At 43.6% G+C, this 25,528-nt stretch overlaps 1 protein-coding gene across 4 annotated transcripts in view; it reads right to left on the bottom strand.

Moving 5' to 3' along the window:
* Positions 1-25,528, bottom strand: part of GOLGA5 (golgin A5) — a 135,994-nt gene that overhangs the window by 43,485 nt on the left and 66,981 nt on the right. For all 4 annotated transcript variants that reach the window (XM_033951238.1, XM_033951237.1, XM_033951236.1 and 1 more), the window contains 2 exons: positions 15,095-15,713; positions 3,225-3,449 (listed from right to left, as the gene is read on the bottom strand). In XM_033951238.1, coding sequence (XP_033807129.1) covers positions 3,225-3,449; positions 15,095-15,662 — 793 coding nt within the window. In that variant the 5' untranslated portion in view covers positions 15,663-15,713. The remainder of the gene's footprint in view (positions 1-3,224; positions 3,450-15,094; positions 15,714-25,528) is intronic.

A 25,528-nucleotide genomic window follows, 5' to 3' on the forward strand; every position in this document is an offset into this window, starting at 1 on the left:
TAAAGCTGTGTCTGCTGTATGACGTGAATTTGAAGAACAGAGTTAAATATTCCCAAAAGAAAACCAGACAAAACCAGTTCTTCCTGTAGCAAATCCCCCAAAACTGCAGCAGGGACACCCCAATCTGTCTCTCTCAGTCTCTCTCTCTCCCCCCCCCCCCTCCTCAATGCCAACATCTCTTTCCTCTCTGCCTCACCAGTCAAGCAGCTGTCCAACCCCCTTCCTTGTCAGGGAGAGTTTTGTGATGTGATGAACATAGCTCAAGTTGAGTTGCATTCAAGTACAAGACGTAGGTCCCTGCCTCAACAGGGCTGACAATCTAAGTTTGTACCCAAGGCAATGGAGGGTTATATGACCTACCTACGATCGCATGAAGTATTTGTGAGATTTGAAAATGCCCTGGTGCTTAGCCTACTGCTAGTCCCCTATGACATGCATCAAAAAATAAGCACAACACATCAGTCTGCCAACACCATCCACACAATAAAGCATGATGATGGCAGCTTTGCAGTGTTAAGAACATAAGAATAGCCTTACTGGGTCAGATCAATGGTCCATCAAGCCCAGTAGCCCGTTCTCACAGTGGCCAATCCAGGTCCCTAGTACTTGGCCAAAACCCAAGGAGTAGTAACATTCCATTCAGAATCCTAAAGAATAGCAAGATTCTGGAATCCCAAAGAGTAACAGAAGATTCCAGAACTCCAAAGAGTAGCAACATTCTATGCTACCGATCCAGGCTAAGCAGTGGCTTCCTCCATGTCTATGCACTTTTCCTCCAGGAAATTGTCCAAATCTTTCTTAAAACCAGCTATACTATCCGCTCTTACCACAACCTCTGGCAATGAGTTCCAGAACTTAACTATTTTCTAAGTGAAAAAAAATGTCATCCTATTGGTTTTAAAAGTATTTCCCTGTAACTTCATTGAGTGTCCCCTAGTCTTTCTAATTTTTGATGGAGTGAAAAATCGATCCACTTGTATCCGTTCTATTCCACTCAGGATTTTGTAGACTTCAATCATATCTCCCCTCAGCCATCTCTTTTCCAAGCTGAAGAGCCCTAACCTTTTTAGTCTCTCCTCATACGATAGGAGTTCCATCCTCTTTATCATCTTGGTTGCTCTTCTTTGAACCTTTTCTAGTGCCACTATATCTTTCTTGAGAATTGGGACAGGAAAATTTGTAAAGTCAGAAAAAATGAATAGTGCAAAATACAAGCAGATCCTGCAGGAAAATCTGTTCTAGCCTACCCACAGATCTAGCACAAGGAAGAAGATGATTTCCCTTTCAAGTAGGAAATGATCCCAAGTATAAAGCAAAAGCAACGCTGAAAAAAGACACAGCAAGACAAAGAACACCCTTTAGTCAAAACCCAGACCTGACTCCAATAGAAATCTGTGACAACTGAAGACTACAGACAACTTGGAAAAGCTTCAGCTATAACGAATAAAAACTGCACCAAGGTGAACATTTATCCTGAATTACTCGTAGCAGTTACTGCTGCCAAACGGGCTTCTACCAAGTACTGAGTCAAAGGGTGTGAAGACTTAAACAATAAAGACTTTTTGGAATCTTATTCTTAGTTTTTCCTTTTAATTAATTCTACAGCTGTTTTTTTTCCACATTGACAAATACAGTATATCATATGTTGCATACCAGGGAAACAAACTCCTACTTTTAATGCATTTTAACTATATTTTTATAAAGCAGAATGTGGAAAATCTACAGGGGTGTGAAGACTTTAAGGCAGGGGTGCCCAAAAGGTTGAGATAGACTCGCATTCTACCTGAATCCCGATGCCTGCCTGACTGGCCCGGAACTTCCTCTCCGGCATCAGAATTGACATCGGGGAGAGGAATGCTGATCGGCTCGATGCTCTGCGTCAGGAAGCAGGGAGAGCTTGGGGTGGCAATGGCTTGGGGGCCTGTTCCCTGATGGCAGTGGCAGTGGCTTAGTGGAGGGCAAGGAGAAAGAAAGAAAGAAAGAAAGGGGGCATGGAGAGAAAAAGAAAGAAAGGGGGACAGGGAGACAGAAAGACAGACAGAAAGAAAGAAGGGGCAGGGAGAAAGAAAGAAAGGGGAGGGGGCAGAGAGAGAAAGGAAGAAAAAGTTGGGGAAGGGAATGAGGTCTAGAGGAGAGGAAGCATACAGGAGGCTGAAGGAAGGGAACAAATATTGGATGCAGTCAGAAGAATAAAGTGCAACCCGAGACTCATGAAATCACCAGACAGCAAAGGTAGGAAAAATCATTTTATTTTCAATTTAGTGATCAAAACGTGTCCGTTTTGAGAATTTATATCTGCTGTCTATATTTTTACTAAATCGTAATAGCGGTTTTTAGCGCAGGGAGCCTATGAGCGTCAAGAGCAGCGCGGGACATTCAGCGCAGCTCCCTGCGCTAAAAACTGTTATCATGGTTTAGTAAAAAGAGAGGGGGATATATTTGTCTATTTTTGTATAGTTGTTACTGAGGTGACATTGCATAGTATGATCTGCCTTGACCTCTTTGGGAAAAAAAAAAAACCGGAATATAAATGATAATTAACATTTTTCTGTGCGTACAATGTGCTTTGTGGTTTTTTTTTAAATTTTATTGTTGGTAGATCATTTTGACTTGGTCATTTTTAAAAAGTAGCTCGCAAGCCGAAAAAGTGTGGGCACCCCTGCTTTAAGGCCTATTTGTCCACATACAAATATACCCAAAGAGATGACAGAAATCCCAGAGGTCCTTTTCTTAAGCTGCTCTAATGGATTTAGCATGCACTAAATGCTATGCAAACCATAGAAATATAATGGGCTGCACAGTATTTAGCACACTTAATTATTCACGTGAGCTAAAACATTTAGCACATTAGTAAAAGGACTCCCTGGAGGGCTAACTAGGGGCTAGATGCACTAAAGTCTCTGATCATCGCTAAACCAGTTAGACTGATTTAGCAACTGATCGAATTTGCCGACCTGCTATGCAAAACGGCTGTGTGGTTTTCTGTGCAGTCGTACATTCTCCAATTCTGGCATGCAAATGAGGTCATTAATATTAAAACCAGCCAGCCAATCGATGGCCTAACATTGCATGCTAGAATCGGATCGATACTACTGACCTGAAAAATAATGACAGGTCTCTAGATCCGTCGGTAACTTAGGATGATGGATGTTTTTACTGAAGGAAATATGAATTAAAAAAACAACAGAATGAGTTTGACAAAGGCCAATATTAATAACTTATACCTTCTTGTGTATCTTTGGATCTCTGTATTAACGATGCCATTTCCTGGTTTAATGATTGCACCTCATTCCTCAGCAGCTGATTCTCCAGGCGTAGATTGGACAGTTCATGGGATCTGCTGTCGCCATCGATTGATGCAATGGGAGTGGCTGCTGAACTTGCAGCAAATGAAGATGCATCGCCAGCTATAGATGTTACCGGTCCAGAATCTGAACTTTCAAAGGTATCTGTACAGAAAGTGCACATACACTCAATACAAACATTGACAGAGTGAAGAAACTGCATAATTGACCAAGCAAGAAGGGAATTCTGCAGTCATTACTACACTTCTACAGATGCTTCCTGGACCCAGCACTGTTTTTCCACACAAATAACTAGACCAGGGGTGTCCAACCTTTTGGCTTTACTGGGCCACATTGGTCGAAAAAAATGTTTCTGGGGCTGCACAAACATGCAAACTCTGCAGCAAGACAGAGGAGGGAGCTGGCAAGACGGTAAACACCCAGGGGCAGCAGAGGAAAATACTGCATCGTCCTCGACCGGGGCCACACAAAATACTTCACTGGGCCGCAGGTTGGACACCCCTGAACTAGACCAAACTCCTACAGAGCATGTGAACAATGACACAAAATACAGACAGCATCAACAGGACCCTTTAAGTATTGAAAAGACCATAGCATTAAAAGAAAGGAACAGATAACAATGATAAACTTTATCTGGTACATTCCAATAACACTCTTTCCAGGGTGAACACTGGAACATTATTTGCAGTAATGCATGAATTATTTGCACATAAACTTTACTCTAAGGCTGTTTTTCTTCCTTCCTTCAAAGCTGAACTCTGAACGGAAACAAGAATTACCAGTTATGTGCAGAAGTTTAGGAACTTCAAGTCATACTGTGCTTTAATTACACTTCTCCCTCCATATTCTCGGGGGTTAGGGGCAGAGCTGGCCCGCAGATATGGAAAAATCGCGAACAACATTTAGGGCTGACTTTGACCCACCCCTGCTTCCCGGACCTCTCCACACATTACCTGGTGGTCTAGCGGTGAAGCGGGGCAGGCGCAATCTTCCTACACTCCTGCCCCTTGCAGAGCTGTCAACAAAAATGGCTGCTGCAAGTTCTTGCTGTAGTCTCTTGAGACCACAGTAACTCACGGTAGCCATTTTTGTTGATGGCTCTGCAAAGGGCAGGAGTGTAGGAAGATCGCTCCTACCCCAATTCACTGCTAGGCCACCAGTAATGGCTTGGAGGGGTCCGGGACATGGAGGTAGGTCAGGGTTTAGAAACTCATGAATAACTGAAGTCGCAAGACCTAAATCCATGAATTTGGAGGGAGAAGTGTAATCCCTAAAGGAACAAACTGCTGCATCATTAAACCAGATATCTTTCTGCAGCTTTTATTGCATTAAATTACTATTTATGTGCAGTTTTATTTACTGATTCAAAAGAAGAAAACAGTGTGTTAGATGCAAATGTTTGGACACTCTTCCGGTCAGTTCTCTAATGGCTCCTTTGGCAGGCAAGCACTGCTGTACGTATACCTGTAATGAGAGTTTCTCCACAAACAGCAGAAGAAGTCATACTCAATTTTAACCAGAATGGAATCAGACTGCTGGTGCAAATATTTAAAAATGAAACAAAGCAGACAAATTAAGACAGGGGGAAAGCCGAAAGTTCAGTGTGGAGTACAGTATCCTTGAAATAGGACATTTAGGGAATCCCAATAGAGAGATTTCAATAATAGTTAAAGAAAGTCAGGAGTGTTTTAGGGGAAAGCAGAATAAAGGATGCAAATTATCCTCATCATCTTCTAAGTAACCTATAAATACAAGGAAAACCCAAAATCTGAAGTGTCCATGTACAAATGAAAAAAGCCTAAAAAATAAGATGGAAGAGTTAAGAGTATATAGCATTAAATGAAGAAGTAGATATAACAGGCATCTCAGAGACCTGGTAGGAGGAGGATAATCAATCAATGGGACAGTGTGTTACCAGGGTACAAACTATATTGGAATAACAGAAAAGAAAGATTAAATTGGAGGGGGGCTGTGCTATATGATAAAGAGGGAACTGAATCAAAAAGAATAAAAATTCTGCATGACACAGATAGCAGCATAGAATCCATACAACTAGAAGTTCCATGTGTGAAGGGAAGGAATATTATATATATATGGCTTACTACTGTCCCCTGGGAAACAATGAGTAGACAGATGAAGAAATGTTTAGAGAACAGGAAAGCTGACAAATTGGTCAACAGTATAATAATGGGTGATTTTGATTACCCAATATTGACTGGATAAATGTTACATCAGGGAGTGCTAGGGAGGTAAAATTCTTAGACGTCTTAAATGACTGCTTCTTGGAGTATCTGGTCCAAGAACTGAGAAGAAGAGAGGGAGCTATTTTAGATTTAGTCCTTAGTGGATAGTACGCGAGGTAATTGTGTTGGGTCCACACCATAACGTGTACAAATTTAAGCCGATATCTGGAGTGAAGACACTAAAGAAATCTACCACAGCAGCACTTAATTTTCATTACATTGATTGACTTCTATTTCACCTTAACCTTTCAGTTCTAGACGGATTACAATAAGAAATATCTGGCCATTTCCAGAGAATTACATTTTCAATCTAGTACAGGGCAGTCATTGGGTTAATAACATAGCTTGACATATTTCCTAAATAACATGGTTTTTATTTCCTTCTAGAAGAGTCTGTAGTTTGGTACTGTTCTTAATATTCTGACATCTTGTCCAGTCTTGCTGCTTGAAAGGTTAGCAGGCCATGTAACAGTTTTTGTCTCTTTGCTCTCTTAACTGGAGGGCAGGTAAAGGGGTTCAGGTCTCTCCTTCATGGTTAAGCCTGTCACTCGTATAGATTGATGCACAACCATTTTCAAAGGGTGACTACAATAAAATTAAGTAAATGGGACCACCTATAGGAGTCCAGGATATAGCTTAGAGTCCACAAGGTAGCTAGCTATGTCTTGTCCTGATAAGATCCCAGGTTCTAAAAGCTTCACTGCACAGATAAAGGGACCCAACTTTCCTTGCTGAGGTAAACATGACTACCAATTAATTGTCTGTTGGCTAAGGGGGGGGGGGGCTAGAACCCTTATTCTATTTCCTGAAAGCTCAGGGGACATAAAAATTAACCAAAATTCTAACACGTCAATATGCAGACCCACTTCTTGTCATTTCCCCAGGGGTCGTATATCTTATGCGTGCGAGTTGAGGTCACAGTATGTGAAATGGGCAGCCCACCATTCATTTGCAAGGATTTTCTCCCCAAAGGTCCAGTTGTCCAAGTGGCTGTTTGAGTCAGATAAGAACACCAACAGTCAAGCAATTTTAGTTTTTACTTGCCTTCCTACCCTGCTGATGCCTCTTCCTGGCCCAATGGGAGAGAAGCTCTCTTCTGGAACATCTTTACCCTTGTGAGTACCTGAAACAGTGCCAGGAAGAGAGCTACAGCCGGATGGGAAGATGACAAGCAAAGCTAGGATACTAGGGTGCATAGGAAGAGGCATGGCCAGTAGGAAAAAGGAGATATTAATGCCCCTGTTTAAGACTCTAGTGAGACCTCATTTAGAACATTGTGTACAATTCTGGAGGCTGCACCTTCAAAAAGATATAAATAGGATGGAGTCAGTCCAGAGGAAGACTACTGAAATGATCGGTGGTCTTCGTCATAAGGCATATGGGGACAGTCTTAAAGATCTCAATCTGTATACTTTGGAGGAAAGGTGGAAGAGGGGAGATATTTAAATACCTACATGACGTAAATGCGCATGAAACAAGTCTCTTTCATTTGAAAGAAAGCTCCAGAATTAAAGGGCATAGGATGAAGTTAAGAGGTGAAAGGCTCAGGAGTAATCTTTTTTTACGGAAAGCGTGGTAGGTGCGTGGAATAGACTCCCAGTAGAGGAGATGGAGACAAAGACTGTCTCTGAATTCAAGAATGCGTGGAACAGGCATGTGAGATCTCTAAAAGAGAGGAGGAGATATTGGATGCTATGGACAGGCAGAGCAGCTGAGCAATTTGGCCTTTAGCTGCCATCATGAGTGAATATACCACACTGCCACCTAAGCTTTTTCCCATATATATTTTGCATGGTCCTTGCTGCCATTTGGCTTTGTCTGAGGAGGAGAAAAGGACTGAAGAGAAAGGACCATGGTTCATATAGGGGAACCTCAAGCATGCTAAGAGGCTTTAAGGGGGAAGGATGCCATAAATTAGAAGATTATGCCATGTACCAACAGTGTCAGGACAATACCATCTGGTGCAGCGGTCTCAAACACGCGGCCCGCATGTGGTTCTCCAGGTGCTATTTTGCAGCCCGCAGTCTGGACACGATGATCAACTGCTCCCTTGCTGCAGTTGATTGTTCCGGTTAAACTTCGGCCGGTGGCGGCTCCTCGCACCATCCACACCAGCATTTCTCTTCCCCCTTCCCTTCCTTCTGGAGCAGCAGCGTGTCTGGCCGGCTCCCTCGCTCAGTCGATCGTTCCGTTCAAAGCCGCGGGTGGCGGCTCCTCACGCTATCCACTCCTGCATCGGAAGCCTCTCTGATGTCACAACATGAGAGAGGCTTCTAACTCAGGCGCGGATCTCGTGAGGAGCCGCCACCCGCAGCTTTGAATGGAACGATCAACTGAGCAAGGGAGCCGGCCAGACACGCTGCTGCTCCACAAGGAAGAGAACGGAAGGGGAGGGGAAAGAGAAATGCTTCTGCTGCATAGGAAAGGGGGACCCTAGGGAAATGCTGCTGCTGCACAGGGCGAGGGAAGGAATGGGGAAGAGAAATGCCTCTCCTGCACAGGAAAGGGGGGAGGGAAATGCTGCTTCTGCTGCATAGGGAAAGGGAGGGAGAGGGAAAGGGGAAGAGAAATGCTTCTGCTGCACAGGAAAGGGGGAAGGGAAATGCTGCTTCTGTTGCTGCCGCACCCAATTGGGGAAAGAGAGGGAAGGAAGGAGAAGGAAGACAAGGGAGAGGAGAGGAACAAGAGATGCCAAGTTCATGGGAGGGAGGGAGGGAAGGAAAGAAGATATCAGACCACAGAGGGGGAGGGAGAGATGCCAGGGCATGGGGGGAGGGAAGGAGACAAATGCCAGACCAGGGGAAAGGAAGGAAGGAGGGAGAGAAAGGAAGGAAAGAGATGTCAGACCATAGAAATAGGATGGAAGAAGAGAGAGATAGGAAGGGAAGACATGGAAACGTAGATTTTGAAAAGAAAGCAGAAAAATTGAATATTAAGTTAATGCCAAAGATGGATGCAAGGCAGAAAGTGAAGACGGAGAGAAAAACAGTCAAAGGACAAGAAGGCTCTGGAAACATAGTTAAAAGCACAGAAAAATAAAGTCACCAGCCAACAAAGGTAGGGAAAATTATTTTATTTTCAATATAGTAATTGAAATGTGTCAGTTTTGAGAAAGAAAAGATATTAAACTTTAAATGTGAGGGCTGCAGAAAAAATAGAGTACTTGGAGGACCGCAGAAAAAATAGTTAATGTCTTATTAAAGAAATGACAATTTTGCATAAGGTAAAAACTCTTTATAGTTTATATATATCTTTCCTTTTAACTGTTAAAGGAAAGTTTTATAAACTATAAAGAGTTTTACCTCATGCAAAATTGTCATTTCTTTAATAAGACATTAACTATTTTTTTCTGCGGCCCTCCAAGTACCTACAAACCCAAAATGTGGCCCCACAAAGGGTTTGAGTTTGAGACCACTGATCTAGTGTGTCTGCCCGCTGATGGAGAAGAACAAGCTTCCTGTAGCTAATCAAGGGTTTATTACTGCATTTGGAATGGTTTCCCTCACTTTTCCTTGTAGAACTCTTCCAGTTGAAAAGTATTCTGAGGTTTCCTTGTATACACTGAATGTTTGAAATCTCCCCACAAAATTTCAATAAGAATTTAAGATTAGCCATTGTAGATCAAATCAATGGTTCATCTAGTCCAGTATTTTGCTTCCATCAGTGGCTGAAGCAAGTCGCAAGTACCTGCCAGAAAGCCAAATAGCACAATAATATTGAAGTTTGGAGAGTGGAAAGATCTTTTCAAAAATCAGTTTCTTTCCTGTAAGTATTTCATGATTGATTTTGAGGTGTTTTCACATCACAGTCTTGCTGAATGTTAAAACTGCTCAACTTGACTTTCTTCATGAACTGTTGAACATTAAGATATCCATTTTTCTTTTTTCCATCCACTGGCTGCCCCACAACCCAAAGCAAAATAAATCCATCCACTCTCTCCCCCTCCCCCCCTTCCTTTGCTTAATGTTTTCATTTCATCAGTTCAAAGCACTTTGTTCCGAAACATTTCAGGCTTAGAGATTTTCTTTTGCATACTTTACATGATGACCTGTGTTGGGTTTATACGAGGGTTCTTCAAAAAGTTTCGACACATTCTTACTCCCCTATGCCTCTTCACCAGTACCAGGTCTTTTCTCTCCTCCTCCACCACTCCCCTATGCCTGACATCAGAGGGAAGGCTTCCAGGTCAGACGCGGGCAGCAGCCGCTGCTCAAATCTTTGTGAAAATAAATGCAGCTGGGAGGAAGGAGACAGCCAGAGGAGATAAACACCCATGGAAGGGAAGGAGGTATGAATTTGGGACACAGAATAGAGGGTGGGAAGGACGAGGGATGCATTGGGACAGGATGGGAGGAAGAAGGGTGTGTTGGGACAGGAAGGGAAAGACAGGATCCCGGCTCATAAGTATGAGCCCAACGTTAAGTCAGACGTTCTTAACCTAGGGACTGCCTGTATTTTCACGGGAAATGGCAAGAGGATATGTCGTAGAATGTCTTGGGACAAATGTATCACAAAGCAGGGTGATTATGTGGAAAAGTGACGTAATTTGCTTTTAAGATATTTAATGGTGTTTAAAAAAATTAAAAGTGCGGAAAATTTTTGAATATCCCTCGTAGAAAAGGTTTCCTTCTGTCACATCTCCCATGCTGATCACTGCTGTGTGAGCAATGCTGAACGGTTATCAAACACTCCAGCATCAGCTAAAAACTTTTTAGCAGGTTACTTGCAAGTTCTGTTTTGCAAATCTGACACAATTTGGCAATTTGATCAGACTTTTGATTGCCCAAATCTGGCCTTGGCTGCAACAATTCTATAACATCCATGTTGACATGATGGAGAACAGAATTTACATGAGCTAATGTGGAAATGCTGATACCTGACACAATTCTAGTGAAACCAGGGCTGCACTAGATTCAAAAGCAGTTTCCCATCACCCTGGGGTCAGCAAAATTGAACTCAGCCTTCAGATAAGTTCTAAAGATCATTTGAATATCAATACACTGTATTTTGTTCATTCAAGTGTTCATTCAAGTGCTGATACATTTTGTGCTCATGGGGATTTTGTTCATTGGCATCCTGAACCTGTATGAATTAAGCGGTTCATACTGATTTATATACGTACTTTCCAGAAGATACAAGAAAGAGAAAGGGACTTGTTTATTGCTTTTTTGTGATTACACATTCAAAGCAGTTTATATATACTGTATACAGGTACTTCTTTTGCACACAGGGCAATGGAGGATTAAGTGACTTGCCCAGGGTCACGAGGCGCAGTGCTGGGATTCAATCCTACAATCTCAGCGTGCTAAGGTAGCAGTTCTAGGTTTTCAAGGTTTTATTAAAATTTGATTTAATCGCTTATCTAATTTATAAGCGAGTTTACAATATATAAAAAAAGAGCATGAACATAATAAAAATGCCATTAACAATACCATTAATAATTTTTTTTTTTTTTTTAAACCAAATTACAAAGAAACATCAACTAATAATTGGCATATTAAAAAGGGATAAATGAGACAGACAGACGAGAGACAAAAGAAAATAGGGTTAGAAATACAATTTGGATAGGAACGAAGGAAAACACCAAAAGGAAAGGGCTCGTTGCTGCTTAATTCCTTAAGGGAGTTTAAAAAGGATACTGTAAAATTTAAATCAAATGTTAAAAGCTTCTTTAAATAAATGACTCTTGAGTAGGCTTTTGAAATGTTCGAGATTAGCTTCTTGTCTAACAAGAGCTGGTTGAGGGGCTACAACTGAGAAAATGTCAGGCCTTTTGGCTCCTATTATACAAAGGGAGGGGACCGTCAGCAATTTAGGATTAGATGATCTACCACTAGGCCACTCCTCACCTCCTAAGTTATCTCATGAAAACAATAAATGACAACAGGAGCTCTGGTATAGATGCCTAATGCACATTTTATGCCAAGTCTGAGAATGCAACAAAACCAAAGGGAGAAGGGAGTTCCAACTTTGTCTGCAGTAAAAAACCAACCAGGAACAAACAAACCAAAGCCCACTGCAGATATGTACAACGGTGTAGGCAAAATTTATTGTGACAAATTATATCTAAAAACCTTTTTACCAAACAGGGGACCCAACACGGTCCGTGTTTCGGACAACCTTCATCAGGGGTCCATGGTAGAAAAGGGAAGAAAAATATGTCACAAAAAAATATATAGTAGAAAAAACGGATTATATAAATCGCCAAGGGTCACTGGATATTGTGAAATCTCGCTATAGTCTGAGAATGCCACATATTACCATCATTGTCACTTTAGCAGAAGTGGGCTTTTGTTAAGTGTTAAGGTTCCTTACAGCTGAAACTACTAACTAGTGACATTTTATAATCTCGCCTGCATTCATTTTCAAATGTTCAGGCAGCTTCTTAGAGAAGTCCACAATTGTTGAAAGTAGACAGAACAATCACAACCTCAGAGGCTTGAAGGGTCAGAATATTTTCTTCACCAGACTAAACCTTTTAGACCTATTAACTTTAAAAAAATGTAATAACTTACAGTGGCGAAGATCTGCCTCTTCTTCAGGTATTCTTTACAGTTGAAACATTTTCCTTTATATGCTTATTTTTATGCTTTTCTGGGTAATATGTATTTTTGTTTTGGGGAGGGCGGGATATGGATGTTTTTGTATTGTTGTAACATTCTTACTGTGTTCTTTACTTGTTGAAATATTTACTATTTTGGTTTCTTTTTGTAAAATGTAAAATAAACTTTAAAAAAAATGTAGTAATGAATCAATTTGATGATGTCCAAACTTATGCACAAACCATATACTTTTTAAAATTATTTTTAATCTATTTTGATCATTTCAGTACTAATTTTGAATTAAAAATTGTTGAAAACATCATGCTTAACTCTGCACCAAATATACTTGAATATAAACCGACCCGAATATAAACTGAGGTAACCTTTTTTCCCCCCAAAAGGAGGAAAAAGGTTGACTGGAATATAACCGGGTGGGGGGTTAATTTATTCAAGTGCAGTGCTTTGCCCTGCCAGGCTCTGCACCCTGCTCCCCCTCCCTCGCTGCTCTGTCAGGCTCTGTATCTAGCCCTCTCCCTCACTCTCTGCCAGTCTCTGCACCCAGCCCCCCTCCCTCCCTGGATCTGTACCCTTTCCCCCCTTCCTCCTGATGCCTTGCAGGCCTCTACTGGGCCTGCCTTGAAACCTGATGGTCCAGCAGTGTCCGGGACAGGAGGGATCCCTCCCGCCTCCTGTCCCAGCCAAGGCTAATTATTTTTATCTCCTTCCCACCTCCCTTGCATTTAGTATCCCTGGTGGTCTAGTGGTAAATTGCAGCCAATTAGCTAGTGGCTCTGCATGAGCAGGAGTGAAAGAAGGTCACTCCTGTTATGATTCACAGCTGGACCACCAGGGATACTAAAGATTCGCGGGGAAGACGGGAGGAAGATAAAAATAATTTGAATCATCTGGAACAGGAGGCGGGAGGGATCATTCCTGTCCCAGACACCTCTGGACCACCAGGTCTCATGGCCGGCCCGGCAGAGGCCTGCAAACAGGTTGGGGAGGGAGGCGGGTCAGCGCTGACCTGAATATAAATAGAGACCCTCATTTTTGGCCCCAAAATCTCAGTTTATATTTGAGTATATAGGGTAAAACTTTGTTGTCAGTTTCAGTTCACTTTAGGGATTTGTTGAGACAAATTAGATTTTTAACCAAACAGAGCAACTTAAATTTATATTCAAGAAGTAACAGTCAAACATATACTGAATATCCAGAATACCACCTGGAAATTGATTGTGCCAATAAAATTTCTCTGAAGACTTGTCCAATGTGTGTGACTAAGGAATTGAAGAGTGGATTATGATTTTGCTGGTCCATTGTTGTGATGTTATAATCATTATGGACGACTTCATTTCAGCAATTTTCAAATACTTTTGCAGTTATTAATTGCACCGTGCAGTATTAATTTATATATTTTTTAAATTACTGAGGTGTTCATAGAACAGTAATCCTGGATATTAATCAAACTCGGGAAAGATCATTATGATATATTCAGATTTCATACAATTCACAGCAAGCTCTCTTTTTCATAATACAGAGAGCACCATCATGACCAAGAACTTTTCACTCTCTAATTTTCATACAAACTGTGAAAATGTTAGGCAGCCAAAAGGTGCATATTCAGAAGTCATGTAAAGAAACATATCCTGAAAGACAGGATGATAGAACACATGAAATAGCTTCCTGGCAACGATTACAGGGTCAGAAACAGAGTTAAGAAAAAGCCATGAGTGGGATCCTTAACAACAGAAATTCAAGTGTAAATGTGAAAATCGATAGGGTTTGTTTGCAGTAATGTAGTCGGTAGAAAAAATAAGCTAACTAAGCATCCCATCCATTGCCATGTTTCTATCTTGTTTGAAGATCAGCTGCTGGCAATCCAGAGTGAAATTCTCATCTATTAGTCAGAAACACTGTGGCAGCTATGATGAATTCTCACACTGCCCCAGTAATGATCTCTGTGCCATCTTAAAGAATTTAAGTCAGCAGCTCCAAACAGGGTACTCAAGGTCCACCCAACAGGCCTAGCATTCAAAGGATACACTGGATATCAATTCATGGAAGGAATTTTGAGGAATAAAAACCAAAAACAAAGAGACCTATTAGGTGGGCCTTGCCTTGGACTCAGTCTAAACCAGTGTTCTTCAACCGCCGGTCCGCAAAAATTTCCTGCCAGTCCGTGAAGAATTAGTGGAGACGGGGACTGAGTTCACGGGGACAGGACGGATGGGGCAGAGACGGGGGGGGGGGGTTATTTCAGTCTTAATAGAAACATAGAAAGATGACGGCAGAAAAGGGCCACAGCCCATCAAGTCTGCCCACTCTATTGACCCACCCCATTAGTAGTTTGTTGGTCCACAAAATAATTATTTTATTTCCACTGGTCCATAGGTATAAAAAGGTTGAAGAACACTGGTCGAAACTGTGACTAACAAATCAGTTTCATAAAGGACTAAAAATAAAATATTCCCCTTTTTGCAATATGATTTTTGTTTTATCTATAAGCAAGGAAAATTTTCCCCTTTTCTTTTATTGATCCCACGCCTATGGAATCAACTGCCTGCTCAGATAAGATCGCTGAATTTACCGATGAGCTTCCGAAGAGCAGTAAAAAAAACCTCCCTTTTCACCTGAACTACCTCCAGCAAGCAGTTACCCTTTTTTCTCTTCTTCCAGCAGAAAACACCTTCTGTGATTGCTATGAACATCTCTCTGCATCTTGTTTTGTCCTACACTACTATGGCTGCCTTATATAATGTACCTTGAACTCCTAATATAACTGTATGTAATGTGCCATAAATGTCTATTATATTCTGACCAAATGTATCTACTGTAATCTACTGTGAATGTTCTTTTGTAACCCGTTCTGAGCTAACAGGAGGACAGGATAGAAATCTAAATAAATAAATAAATAAAAATAAGCTCATTAATTTAAAACCGTATTTTCAGACTATACACTGAAAAATGCATTCTCTAAGAAAAGGTCTCAGTTGTCATACCCTACCCTGGTCTTGAATCTTGGAGTTGTCCTCAGTTGGTTTGATACTCAGTGTACTGGTAGCAACAGAACTAACACTTGAAGCCCGAGAGTGGCTTAGAGAGCCAGTATCTTTGCTCTTCTCCTTTCTAGTCTCCATTTTCCCATTAGATGCTTTTTCTGAACTGTTGAGAAAATCAAACAGCTGCTCATCATCCGGTTCAGACTTTTTCCGGCGCACAAACTGCGTGAAAGGCTTAGGAACGGCCACGTTTCCTGTCGGACTCGGGGGAGGTTCTTTGGATGTCCTAGACCCAACTTTTACATTTGCCGTTCCAGCCAGCATTGTAGATTTGTGCTGCTTTATATTATCTGCAGCAGACGAGATATAGTTAGCTTTGGCATAAGTCTGATAGTTAAGCTCTGTGCTTTGCTGCTGCTGTTCCAGATGCTGGCTTGAGATGTCAGAGTTTGTGCTATCATACATAAGGTAGTCAACATTGTCTCTGCTTTTGCTCAAAGCTGTTGCAGCTCCTTGATCTACTCTGTTCAACAGGTCCTCTGCCCTTCCAGCAAGATCAGTGAACCAAGACATTTTGAAGATTCCTTCAGATACCTTCTAATATTAGACTTCCAAATGCATGACCTAAAAAGGGAGAAGGGAAAATGTCACCAATTAGAATATTCTCAATAACCTGACGTCTATGTTTTTCTTAGTTTGCAATGCGGTTTAACAGCATTAATATTTTTCTTCAAGTAAAACAAGAAAGACTTTTCAGGGGACCCTTCAAAAGATTTCTAGCCTTAGCAGAAACTTGCCAGCAAACATAGGCTCGCTAGCCGTTTTAGCGCACGCTAAAAGCCCAACACGTCCATAGACTATAATGGACACATTTGCATTTAGTGCACGCTAAGACAGCTAGTAAAAGGACCCCATACTGCATACACTATCACAAGACACTACAGAGAAATTGGTGTAAGTGTACAAATTTAAGCTCGACTATGTCTGAAAGCAGTGGTTTGATTCTAATCTTATGTACCTTGTTATTAGAAAAATATAAATATTTATTTATTTATTCGTTCATTTTTATATCCCGTCCTCCCCAGAAGCTCAGAATGGGTTACAATAAAATAAAAAATAATAATTAAAATTAAAATTAGGTACTTGGAAGTTGATGACAAAAGATGACCATACAACCTATCTAATTTGCCCCACTAAAATACAGCTACGTCTCTTCTTCCTCAAGGGTCCTCATTGCCTATTCCACACTTTCTTGATATTCTCTTTTTCCACTTCTACTAGGCCATTTCACACATTCACTACACTTCCTGTAAATAATTTCTTCCTTATATTTGACCTTATCCTACATCATCTCAGACTCTAAAGCAGTGTTCTTCAACCGCCAGTCCACAGAAATTTCCTGCCAGTCCACAGGGCCAGCACATGCATCAGGCCCAAAACAGTGTTCTTCAACCGCCGGTCCACGGTGCGATCAATGCAGCGTTATCTTCAAGCCAGCTCCCTCTTCCTAACTGATTCAGTGCACAAAGCCATGGGCAGTGGCTCCTACGGGCATCCTGTGTCTGAACCGGAAGCCTTCTCTCTGACATTGCAATGTCAGAGGGAAGGCTTCCAGATGAGGCACGGGACGTGCAAGGTACAATTAGTATTATTATGGGGGGCGGGGTCTGGGGTGGAGATTGGGAAGAGATGGGCGGGGTCTGGCCCATGACTTAGCCCAGTGTTCTTCAACCGCCTGTCCACGGACCGATCCCATTCCACAGAATAACTTTTATTTCTGCCGGTCCATAGGTGTAAAAAGATTGAAAAACACTGCTCTAGAGCATCCTTTGCTTTCAAAAAGATCCGATTATCATTAATGAATGAACCCTTTGCAATATTTAAACATCTTTATCACATCTTTCCTTGCTACATCTCCTCCCAAGTATACATTCAATCATCATCAAGTAAGCACATCTGTGCCTGTAACAAGATCTGTTAATATACTTTGTTTTCTGTGGGTAACTGCATGCCAACAGCTAACATTCAGGGGATTTACTTTGTTATTTTTCAAGTTTATTTTTGATTTCTCTTCTAACTTCAGATGTATTAAGCTTGCAAAAAGAAAACACCTCGCTGTATGGAGAGCCCCAAGGAAGATCTGACAACACTCAGGCTTATAGACTAGACACCTGAGTTTTGAAGTTAGTTTCATAGGATTAGAATTAGGACTGTGAAACATTACAAGAGGAGTTTGAGACTGAGAGACTGGGCATTAAAATGGCAGATGACATTTAATGTGAGCAAGTGCAAAGTGATGCATTGGGGAAAGAGGAACCTAAACAATAGTTATGTGAAGCAAGGGTCTACATTAGGAGTCATTGCCCAGGAAAAGGATCTAGGTGTCATATGGGAAGTAGGAGATGAGCAGCACCCCATTAAAATCAGGAAGTCCTTAGATCCCCCAACAGAAACTATAGCTATGTTCATTGGTACCAAGAAGTGTTCTCTCTAATGCTGGGGTATACCCATCAGAAAGAAACCTTGTTGACTTACAGAGCCAAAAAGAAAGAGGTGTAACTGGAGGAAACAGAAATGTTCCGGTTGGGGACAACTGAAGAATCAACCAGTGAATGGCCTAGTCACATTGTTCTGGTCCCAAAACCCATGGATTCACCTGTTTTGTGTGGACTTTCATGGTATTATAGTATCGTCCAATTTGACAACTAGATCAGCTGGGGAAACCTCTAATTCTATCCACTATACATCTTACAAAAGGATACTGGCAGATTCTTTTAGAAGAAACATCAAAAGAAAAGACTGCTTTCATCACCCATCAGGGCTTATTTCAGGGCACTGCCATTCAAGTTTCATGAAGCCCCTCCCCCCTACTACATTTCAGAGAATTATTAACCAGATATTAAGAGCCCACCAAACATGCCCAAGCTTATTTGGATAGGATCATCTTTTCTAGTAGCCTTTAGACAAGAGATGCTCAATGCCAAACCAAAGAGGAGGCCCATTACCTTGGTCATTTCCTAGGAGGAGGTCAAGTAAAACCTATATCCTCAAAGATAGAGTCAATCCAGAATGTAAAGACCTTTCAGAATGAGAAGTAGTTTGAACATTTCTAGGCCCAATAGTTATAAACTTCTGGTAGCCAGCTACCAACGTCACCTTAATCTTGAGTATTGTGTTCAGCTCTAGTCACTGTATCTCAACTGACTGAGCAAAGCCCTATGTAAAGAGCCAGTTTTAAAGAATGTAGACTTTCTGCCAGAAATGTATTTTACAAAGTGATGCCTCCAGCATGGGAAAAGAAGCTATATTAAATCAAGAGGTAGGAGAGAAAGAACATTCTATGCTGTACCTCAGTAGAAAATTGTCTGAAACAGAGCAAAGATAGCCCACCACCTGGCATTGAAATGGGCTATTATCTGCTAGGGAGACATTTTGCACTAATAATGGACCATGCCCCCTACAGTGTTCGAGTCAGATGAAAATAACAACCCCTACCTTATGCAGTTGATATCCGAGTCTCCAAGCATATGACTTTGTGACGCATCAGTAGTCCCAAAACAAAGAGATACATAATAGGGTGTGTGTCCTGTCACAGGAAGGTTTGGGTAGAGTCACAGAGGAGATCTGACAGGACTCGGGCTTATGAACTAGAGACCTGAATTTGAGGTTAGTTTCATAGTCCACTTGTACACTTAGGGCCTTATTCTCTAACCATGCATCCCGATTTTAGACAGCAGTAGGCATCCTACCAGTCTGGCAGCCAACCAGGACACATGTTTTCTAAAAAAAAGACAAGCGAGGAAGGATGCCTACATTGTAAGCACTTGTCGCAGGTTTATGGAGACATGTAGAGACACTTAAGCAAGCCGCAGCTGGCTGAGCTGATCATGGCACAGGAATCCCCAATCAGCTGAAGATGAGGTCAGAAACCTAAATTATAGCAAAGGTAACTTCACCTGTGCCATAAGCCTTTAGCAACCAAGGGACGTTAATATCCATCTCTTCCCAAAGGTGGAAATAAGGGTCAGCAACTAGATTGTGGATGAAACATTAAGTAAACTCGTCTAAGTTTTAGGTTCACATTCATGTTTCTCTATAAAAATAATATACATGATCCAAAGTACAAATGTGAAGAATGATGCTACAAAAATTGAGGCATACATCATTCTTCATAGACAGACTAGTGCATAAAAACAAATCCGAATGACAACTCAGTAGATGAATATTTCACAAAGGAAAGTCAGTCTTTAGGTAATGACACTTCCTGATTGCACTTTTTTTTTCTCTCTACTTTGATGATGATGCTGTGGTTGCAATGAAAAGGCTTTTGTTAAGACTTTAACCCCTAGGAATGACTTAAGATTAATTTAGTAGAGGTGAGTTGTTCTGGGATAGGTATTTTCTGACGTAAAGCGTGAGATAAACATAAAGGATCTCTAATTAGAAAACGAAGAAATGTAAATTAAAGAACTAAGGCCGGAACTGGACATTCTTACATGATTTGTGTCCCATATGCAATGATTTGGTGTAGGATGGGCTGGGAAAAGCATCGATGGGAACTAGGATGTTACTGGCCAGACTTTATGGTAGATATCCTGCAAACAGGATGGTTGGATAGGCTGGAGTGAGCTTGGATGGCAACTTCAGCATTTGGAACCCAGGACAATACCAGGCGGACTTTACAGTCTATGACCCAGAAATATCAAAGAAGTGACAAGTTAATTTAATCATGTATTTTTAATGAGAATAACTAATGGGCAGACTGGATGGACCGCTCAGGTCTTTTATCTGCTGTCATTTACTATGAAGGACCTTACAATAGAGATGCCTAAAAGAAAACTTCAAGAACACTTTCCAAATATAAAATAATCAAACACAAACTGGCACAAAATGACTCAATAGAAAGGAAGGTTTTCTCAAACATTATGAGATATAGAGCTTTTGAACTGTAGTGTTACAGTTTGTACTAAAATCCAGAACAGTCAACACATGCTAATGCCACATCATCCTGTTTGACGTAGATATCTTACTGCATGAGAAACCACAGACAATGACTTAATACACATTTATATTCAATTACAGATACAACACATACCTAGAATTGATACGTTTTATAAATGAAATTCCTATATAAATATTTTTAACAGAAGATCAGTTTGCAAAATCCTTTTACTCATATCATTTACAAAACAAACAAGTTGTCAAAAATATAATGCATTACACTGATGAATTTCTATGTAGATAGTATGATTTTAGATCACTATCAATTGCAATGCTTTTAACTTACATTTAGCTAATAATTAAAGCTCTCTTTTACTAAGCTGTGGTAGAAGTTTCTACCACAGCCTGGGGTGCTAAATGCTCCAACGCTGCTCTGACACACATAGGAATTCTATGAGTGTCAGAGCATTTCACGCTCCAGGCTGCAGTAGAAACCTCTATTGCAGCTTAGTAAAAGGATGCGTAAGCTTCACAGTTTTGACACAACAAAGTCACTATAAATTAAATATAAACAAATATATCCAAACACAGAAGTGAGACAGCTGATTTATTCTAGACAACCATATTAGCTTGCAGTAGCAAACATTTTTGAGGCTCCTTTGAAAGTGTATACATCAAGAAACTAGTTAGCCTTACATGACAAGAAATCACGTCATTGAATATACTGTAGTAGGATTTACTTACCACCTTTTTAAAGAAATTTACTCAAGGTGATGTACAGCAAGAATAATTCAAACATAAGCAATAGACAATTACAACAGTAAATACAGTATTCAAATAATATAATGTATAGCATAGCACAGTTACTTACCGTAACAGGTGTTATCCAGGGACAGCAGGCATATATTCTCACATGTGGGTGACGTCATCTACGGAGCCCCGATGCGGAAGCATTTTCAAGCAAACTTGATTGAAGATTTAAGTTTGCTCTGCTGCTCCACGCATGCGTGCCTTCCTGCTCCACTAGGGGGCGCATCCCCTTGTGGTCTCCAGTTCACTTAACTAGCAAAGAAGCCAACCTCGGGGAGGTGGGCGGGTTGTGAGAATATATGCCTGCTGTCCCTGGATAACACCTGTTACGGTAAGTAACTGTGCTTTATCCCAGGACAAGCAGGCATGATATTCTCACATGTGGGTGACCTCCAAGCTAACTGAAAAGGGATGGAGGGAAGTTGGCAATTTAAGCAAATAGATTTCGCAAAACCGATTGGCCGAACCGGCCATCGCTCCTGGACAGTGAGTCCAGACAATAGTGGGAGGTGAAAGTATGAACCGAAGACCACGTGGCAGCCTTGCAGATTTCCTCAATAGGTGTGGACCTGAGGAACACTACGGAGGCTGCCATCGCTCGGACCTTGTGTCCCATTACTCGACCATGCAGTGTGAGATCAGCCTGAGCGTAGCAGAAGGAGTTGCAATCGGCCAACCAGTTGGACAAGGTGCGCTTGGAGACTGGGTGACCTAACCGGTTTGGGTCGAAGGACAAAAACAATTGTGGGACTTTCCGGTGTGGCTGAGTGCGTTGGAGGTAGAAGGCCAACGCTCTCTTACAGTCAAGAGTATGGAGCGCCACCTCTCTGGGGTGAGAGTGGGGCTTGGGGAAAAACACAGGTAAGACAATGGACTGATTGAGGTGAAAATCAGACACTACTTTAGGCAAGAACTTTGGATGGGTGCGGAGTACCACCTTGTCGTGATGGAATACCGTGAAGGGTGGGTCCGCTACCAGAGCCTGTAACTCACTAACCCGCCGAGCGGAAGTGAGCGCAAGCAGGAAAATTACCTTCCAAGTGAGGAATTTTGGATGGCATTTGTCTAGGGGCTCAAATGGAGGTTTCATTAGTTGAGCCAGAACCACGTTGAGGTCCCAAACCACCGGAGGGGGTTTGAGAGGAGGGTGGACATTCAGAAGACCCTTCATGAAGCGAGAGACTAAGGGATGGAGCGAGAGGGCTTTCCCTTCCAGGGGCTGATGAAAGGCCGCAATCGCACTGAGGTGTACTCGAATGGAGTTGGTCTTTAGGCCGGAATGAGATAATTGAAGTAAATAGTCAAGGACCAGAAGGACGGGGACCGACACCGGGTCCTGGCTGTGGGAGGAGCACCAGGTTGAGAATCTGGTCCACTTTTGGGAGTAGCAGGTTCTCGTCGAGGTCTTTCTAGAGGCCTCCAATATCTCCTTGACTGATTGAGACACGGAGAGAGAAGTCAGGGGGAAAGAAACCAAGCATTCAGATGAAGAGATTGAAGATTGGGATGTAACAGCGAACCCTGACCCTGTGACAGTAGAGAGGGAAACAGAGGCAGAGGCAGTGGATCTCTGACACTGAGTTGAAGTAGAAGGGAAAACCAAGGCTGGCGTGGCCAGCGAGGAGCAATCAGGATCAGGGTGGCTTGTACTGTTTTCAGGTGGACAAGCGTCCGCAGGATCAGAGGAAACGGCGGAAACGCATACAGGAACCTTCCCTCCAAGTCGAAGAGGAAGGCGTCGGCCTCGAGCCGGTCCGGGGAGTACATCCGGGAGCAGAAGAGAGGCAGTTTGTGATTGTGGGGGGATGCGAACAGATCTATTTGAGGTGTCCCCCATTGTTCGAACACCTGTCGTAGGGTCTGAGAGTGCAGTGACCACTCGTGTGGCTGGAGGAGGCGGCTGAGTCTGTCCGCCAGACAGTTTTGTTCTCCTTGTATGTACACCGCTCGAAGGAAGGTGTTGTTGGAGATTGCCCATTTCCAGAGGCGCTGGGCTTCCCGACAGAGGGGCCAAGACCCTGTTCCCCCTTGTTTGTTTACGTAGTACATTGCTACCTGGTTGTCGGTTCGGATGAGAACCACCCGGTCGTGGAGCAGATGTTGAAAAGCTACAGCTGCGAAATAGATGGCCCGAAGCTCTAGCACGTTGATGTGGCAGCGACGGTCCTCTGCTGACCACATCCCTTGAGTGCGTAGGCCATCCAGATGGGCTCCCCAAGCGTACTCCGATGAGTCCGTGGTGAGTACCTTGTTGTGTGGGGGGGCGAGGAAGAGCAAACCTTTGGAAAGATTTGAAGAGTCGGCCCACCAGCGGAGCGATCATTGCAAGGAAGGAGTCACTGTCACGGGGCGATCGATCGAGTCCCGATCTTGACGCCATTGAGAGGCTAAGGTCCATTGAGGGATTCTCAGGTGGAGACGGGCGAATGGTGTGACATGGACGGTGGAGGCCATGTGGCCTAATAGAGTCATCATCTGTCGAGCTGATACCGAGGGTAGTAGTGAGATCCTTCGACTCAGATTTACTAACGCCTCTAGACGCGGAGGGGGGAGGAAGGAACGGAGGCAAACCGTGTCCAGCGTGGCCCCGATGAACTGCAGGGACTGCGAGGGGCTCAGTTGGGATTTTGGGAAGTTTACCTCGAACCCCAGACTCTGTAGGTAGATAATAGTCTGTTGGGTCGCTGAGATAACCCCTTCCCTGGACGGTGCTTTGATCAGCCAGTCGTCCAGGTAGGGGAATACCTGAAGACCCTGGGAGCGTAAGGCAGCTGCGACCACCACGAGGCACTTGGTGAAGACCCGGGGTGACGATGCTAGGCCGAAGGGGAGGACTCGGTATTGTAGGTGCAGATCCCCTACTTGGAAACGCAAGAACTTGCGGTGAGCGGGGTGCACTTGAACATGTGTGTACGCCTCCTTCAGATCGAGGGAGCAGAGCCAATCGCCTTTTCGATCAGGGGGTAGAAGATCGGTAGGGAAAGCATCCGAAATTTTTCCCGTACCAGAAATTTGTTGAGTCGTCTCAAGTCTAATATTGGGCGTAGGTCTCCCGTTTTCTTCGGTACCAGGAAGTAACGGGAGTAGAAGCCCTTCCCCTGTTGGTCGGGGGGAACCTCCTCCACTGCTCGCAGGCGAAGCAGATCTCGAGCTTCTGAGAGGAGTAGGGGTAGCAGCGTGTGGTTGGGAGGGCACTTCCCTGGGGGGCTGTCTGGAGGAATGGCTCGAAAGTTGAGAGAGTATCCTGATGAGATCACGCCAAGGACCCATGGTGGGCTTGCGGACGCCTTGGCGGAGGCCGGGAGTAGGCGGGAGTGGATTTTTGCGGGTAGCGGCGCGGAAGGGCCCTGAACGGCCTGGACGCGGGCGGTTTTGGCTTTTGCCGGACGACGGAGGCAAATGAGCGTTCGTGTTCAGAGAGGTGTTTTGTAGCCGCCTCTATAGTGTCGTCAAATAGCTCTTTTCCCACGCAGGGGAGGTTAGCCAACCGGTCCTGTAAGTTGGGGTCCATGTCGACCAGGCGCAGCCAAGCTAGTCGGCGCATGGCGACAGCAAAGGCTGCCTCTCTGGAGGAGAGTTCGAAGCCATCGTAGGCCGCGTGGAATAGATGGAGGCGTAGGTTGGAGAGGGACTCTACAAGCAGGCTAAACGCTCCTTGGCGAGAGGCTGGTAAGTCAGTCTCAAAGGCTCTCAGTAGTCCGATGAGGTGTTTGAGGTAGGATGTGAAGGTGAAAGTGTAGCTTTGCACCCTAGAGGCCATCATCGCATTTTGATATAGTCTCCTGCCGAACTTGTCCAGGGTTCGGCCTTCCCGACCTGGGGGGATCGTGGCTGAGACCCAGGAGGGGTGAGCCTTTTTCAGGGACGATTCTACCAGCAGCAACTGGTGGGAGAGATGCGGTTGTTCAAACCCGGGTAGGGTACCGTACGGTACTTGGCCTCCATTTTGGAGGGGACGGCTGTGACCATATAGGGGGTCTCCAGGTTCCTGAAGAAAGCCTGTTGGAGTACCGGATTAGGTGGTAAACGAAGGGACTCTCTAGGCAGTGATGGCATGTCCAGCTCCGCTAGGTACTCTTTTAAGTATCTGGAGTCGGACTGGAGGTGTAAGTCCAAAGCGTGGCCCATGTCCTGGATAAAGCGAGTGAAGGATGGGCGGGATGTTCCCGAGGCCCCGTGTGGGGTCGGTGAACGAGACATCCGTCGGGTGGAGAAGGACGGGGAGGCTTCCCTCGAGTATCGAGGTTCCTGCTCCGATCCACGTTCCGAGACCGGGGAAGCACTGTGGAAGTGTTCCGGGGTCGGGGATCTCCGACGTCTCGAGGAGCCCCTCGTAGACGATGCCGGGGTTCGGGGTACCGATCGATGTCGAATCGGTGACCTCAACCCGGACTCCCTCGGTGAAAGCCTGGCACCTCGAACCGGAGCCCCGGTCCGAGGGGGAGTTCGGAGGATGCGCGGGTTGGAGAGTGATAACTCCGCCACCCTGAGCGGTCCCGTACGAGGTGTAGGGGAACGGCCTCGTAGAGTGGGGGAACCCCGGGCCTTCTTGGAGGTACGGCGGTTCGAGGTTTCTGTCGGTTTAGCCCGACGTTTTGCCCTGTGGCGGTCTGTGGGGGGAGAGCGCCTCGGTGAGGAGTCCGAGGAGGATGAGATGCGGCGAAGTTTGCGCACTTTTCCCCGAGGTG

This window comes from Geotrypetes seraphini, chromosome 7 (assembly GCF_902459505.1).
Source record: "Geotrypetes seraphini chromosome 7, aGeoSer1.1, whole genome shotgun sequence".
Taxonomy (NCBI): domain Eukaryota; kingdom Metazoa; phylum Chordata; class Amphibia; order Gymnophiona; family Dermophiidae; genus Geotrypetes; species Geotrypetes seraphini.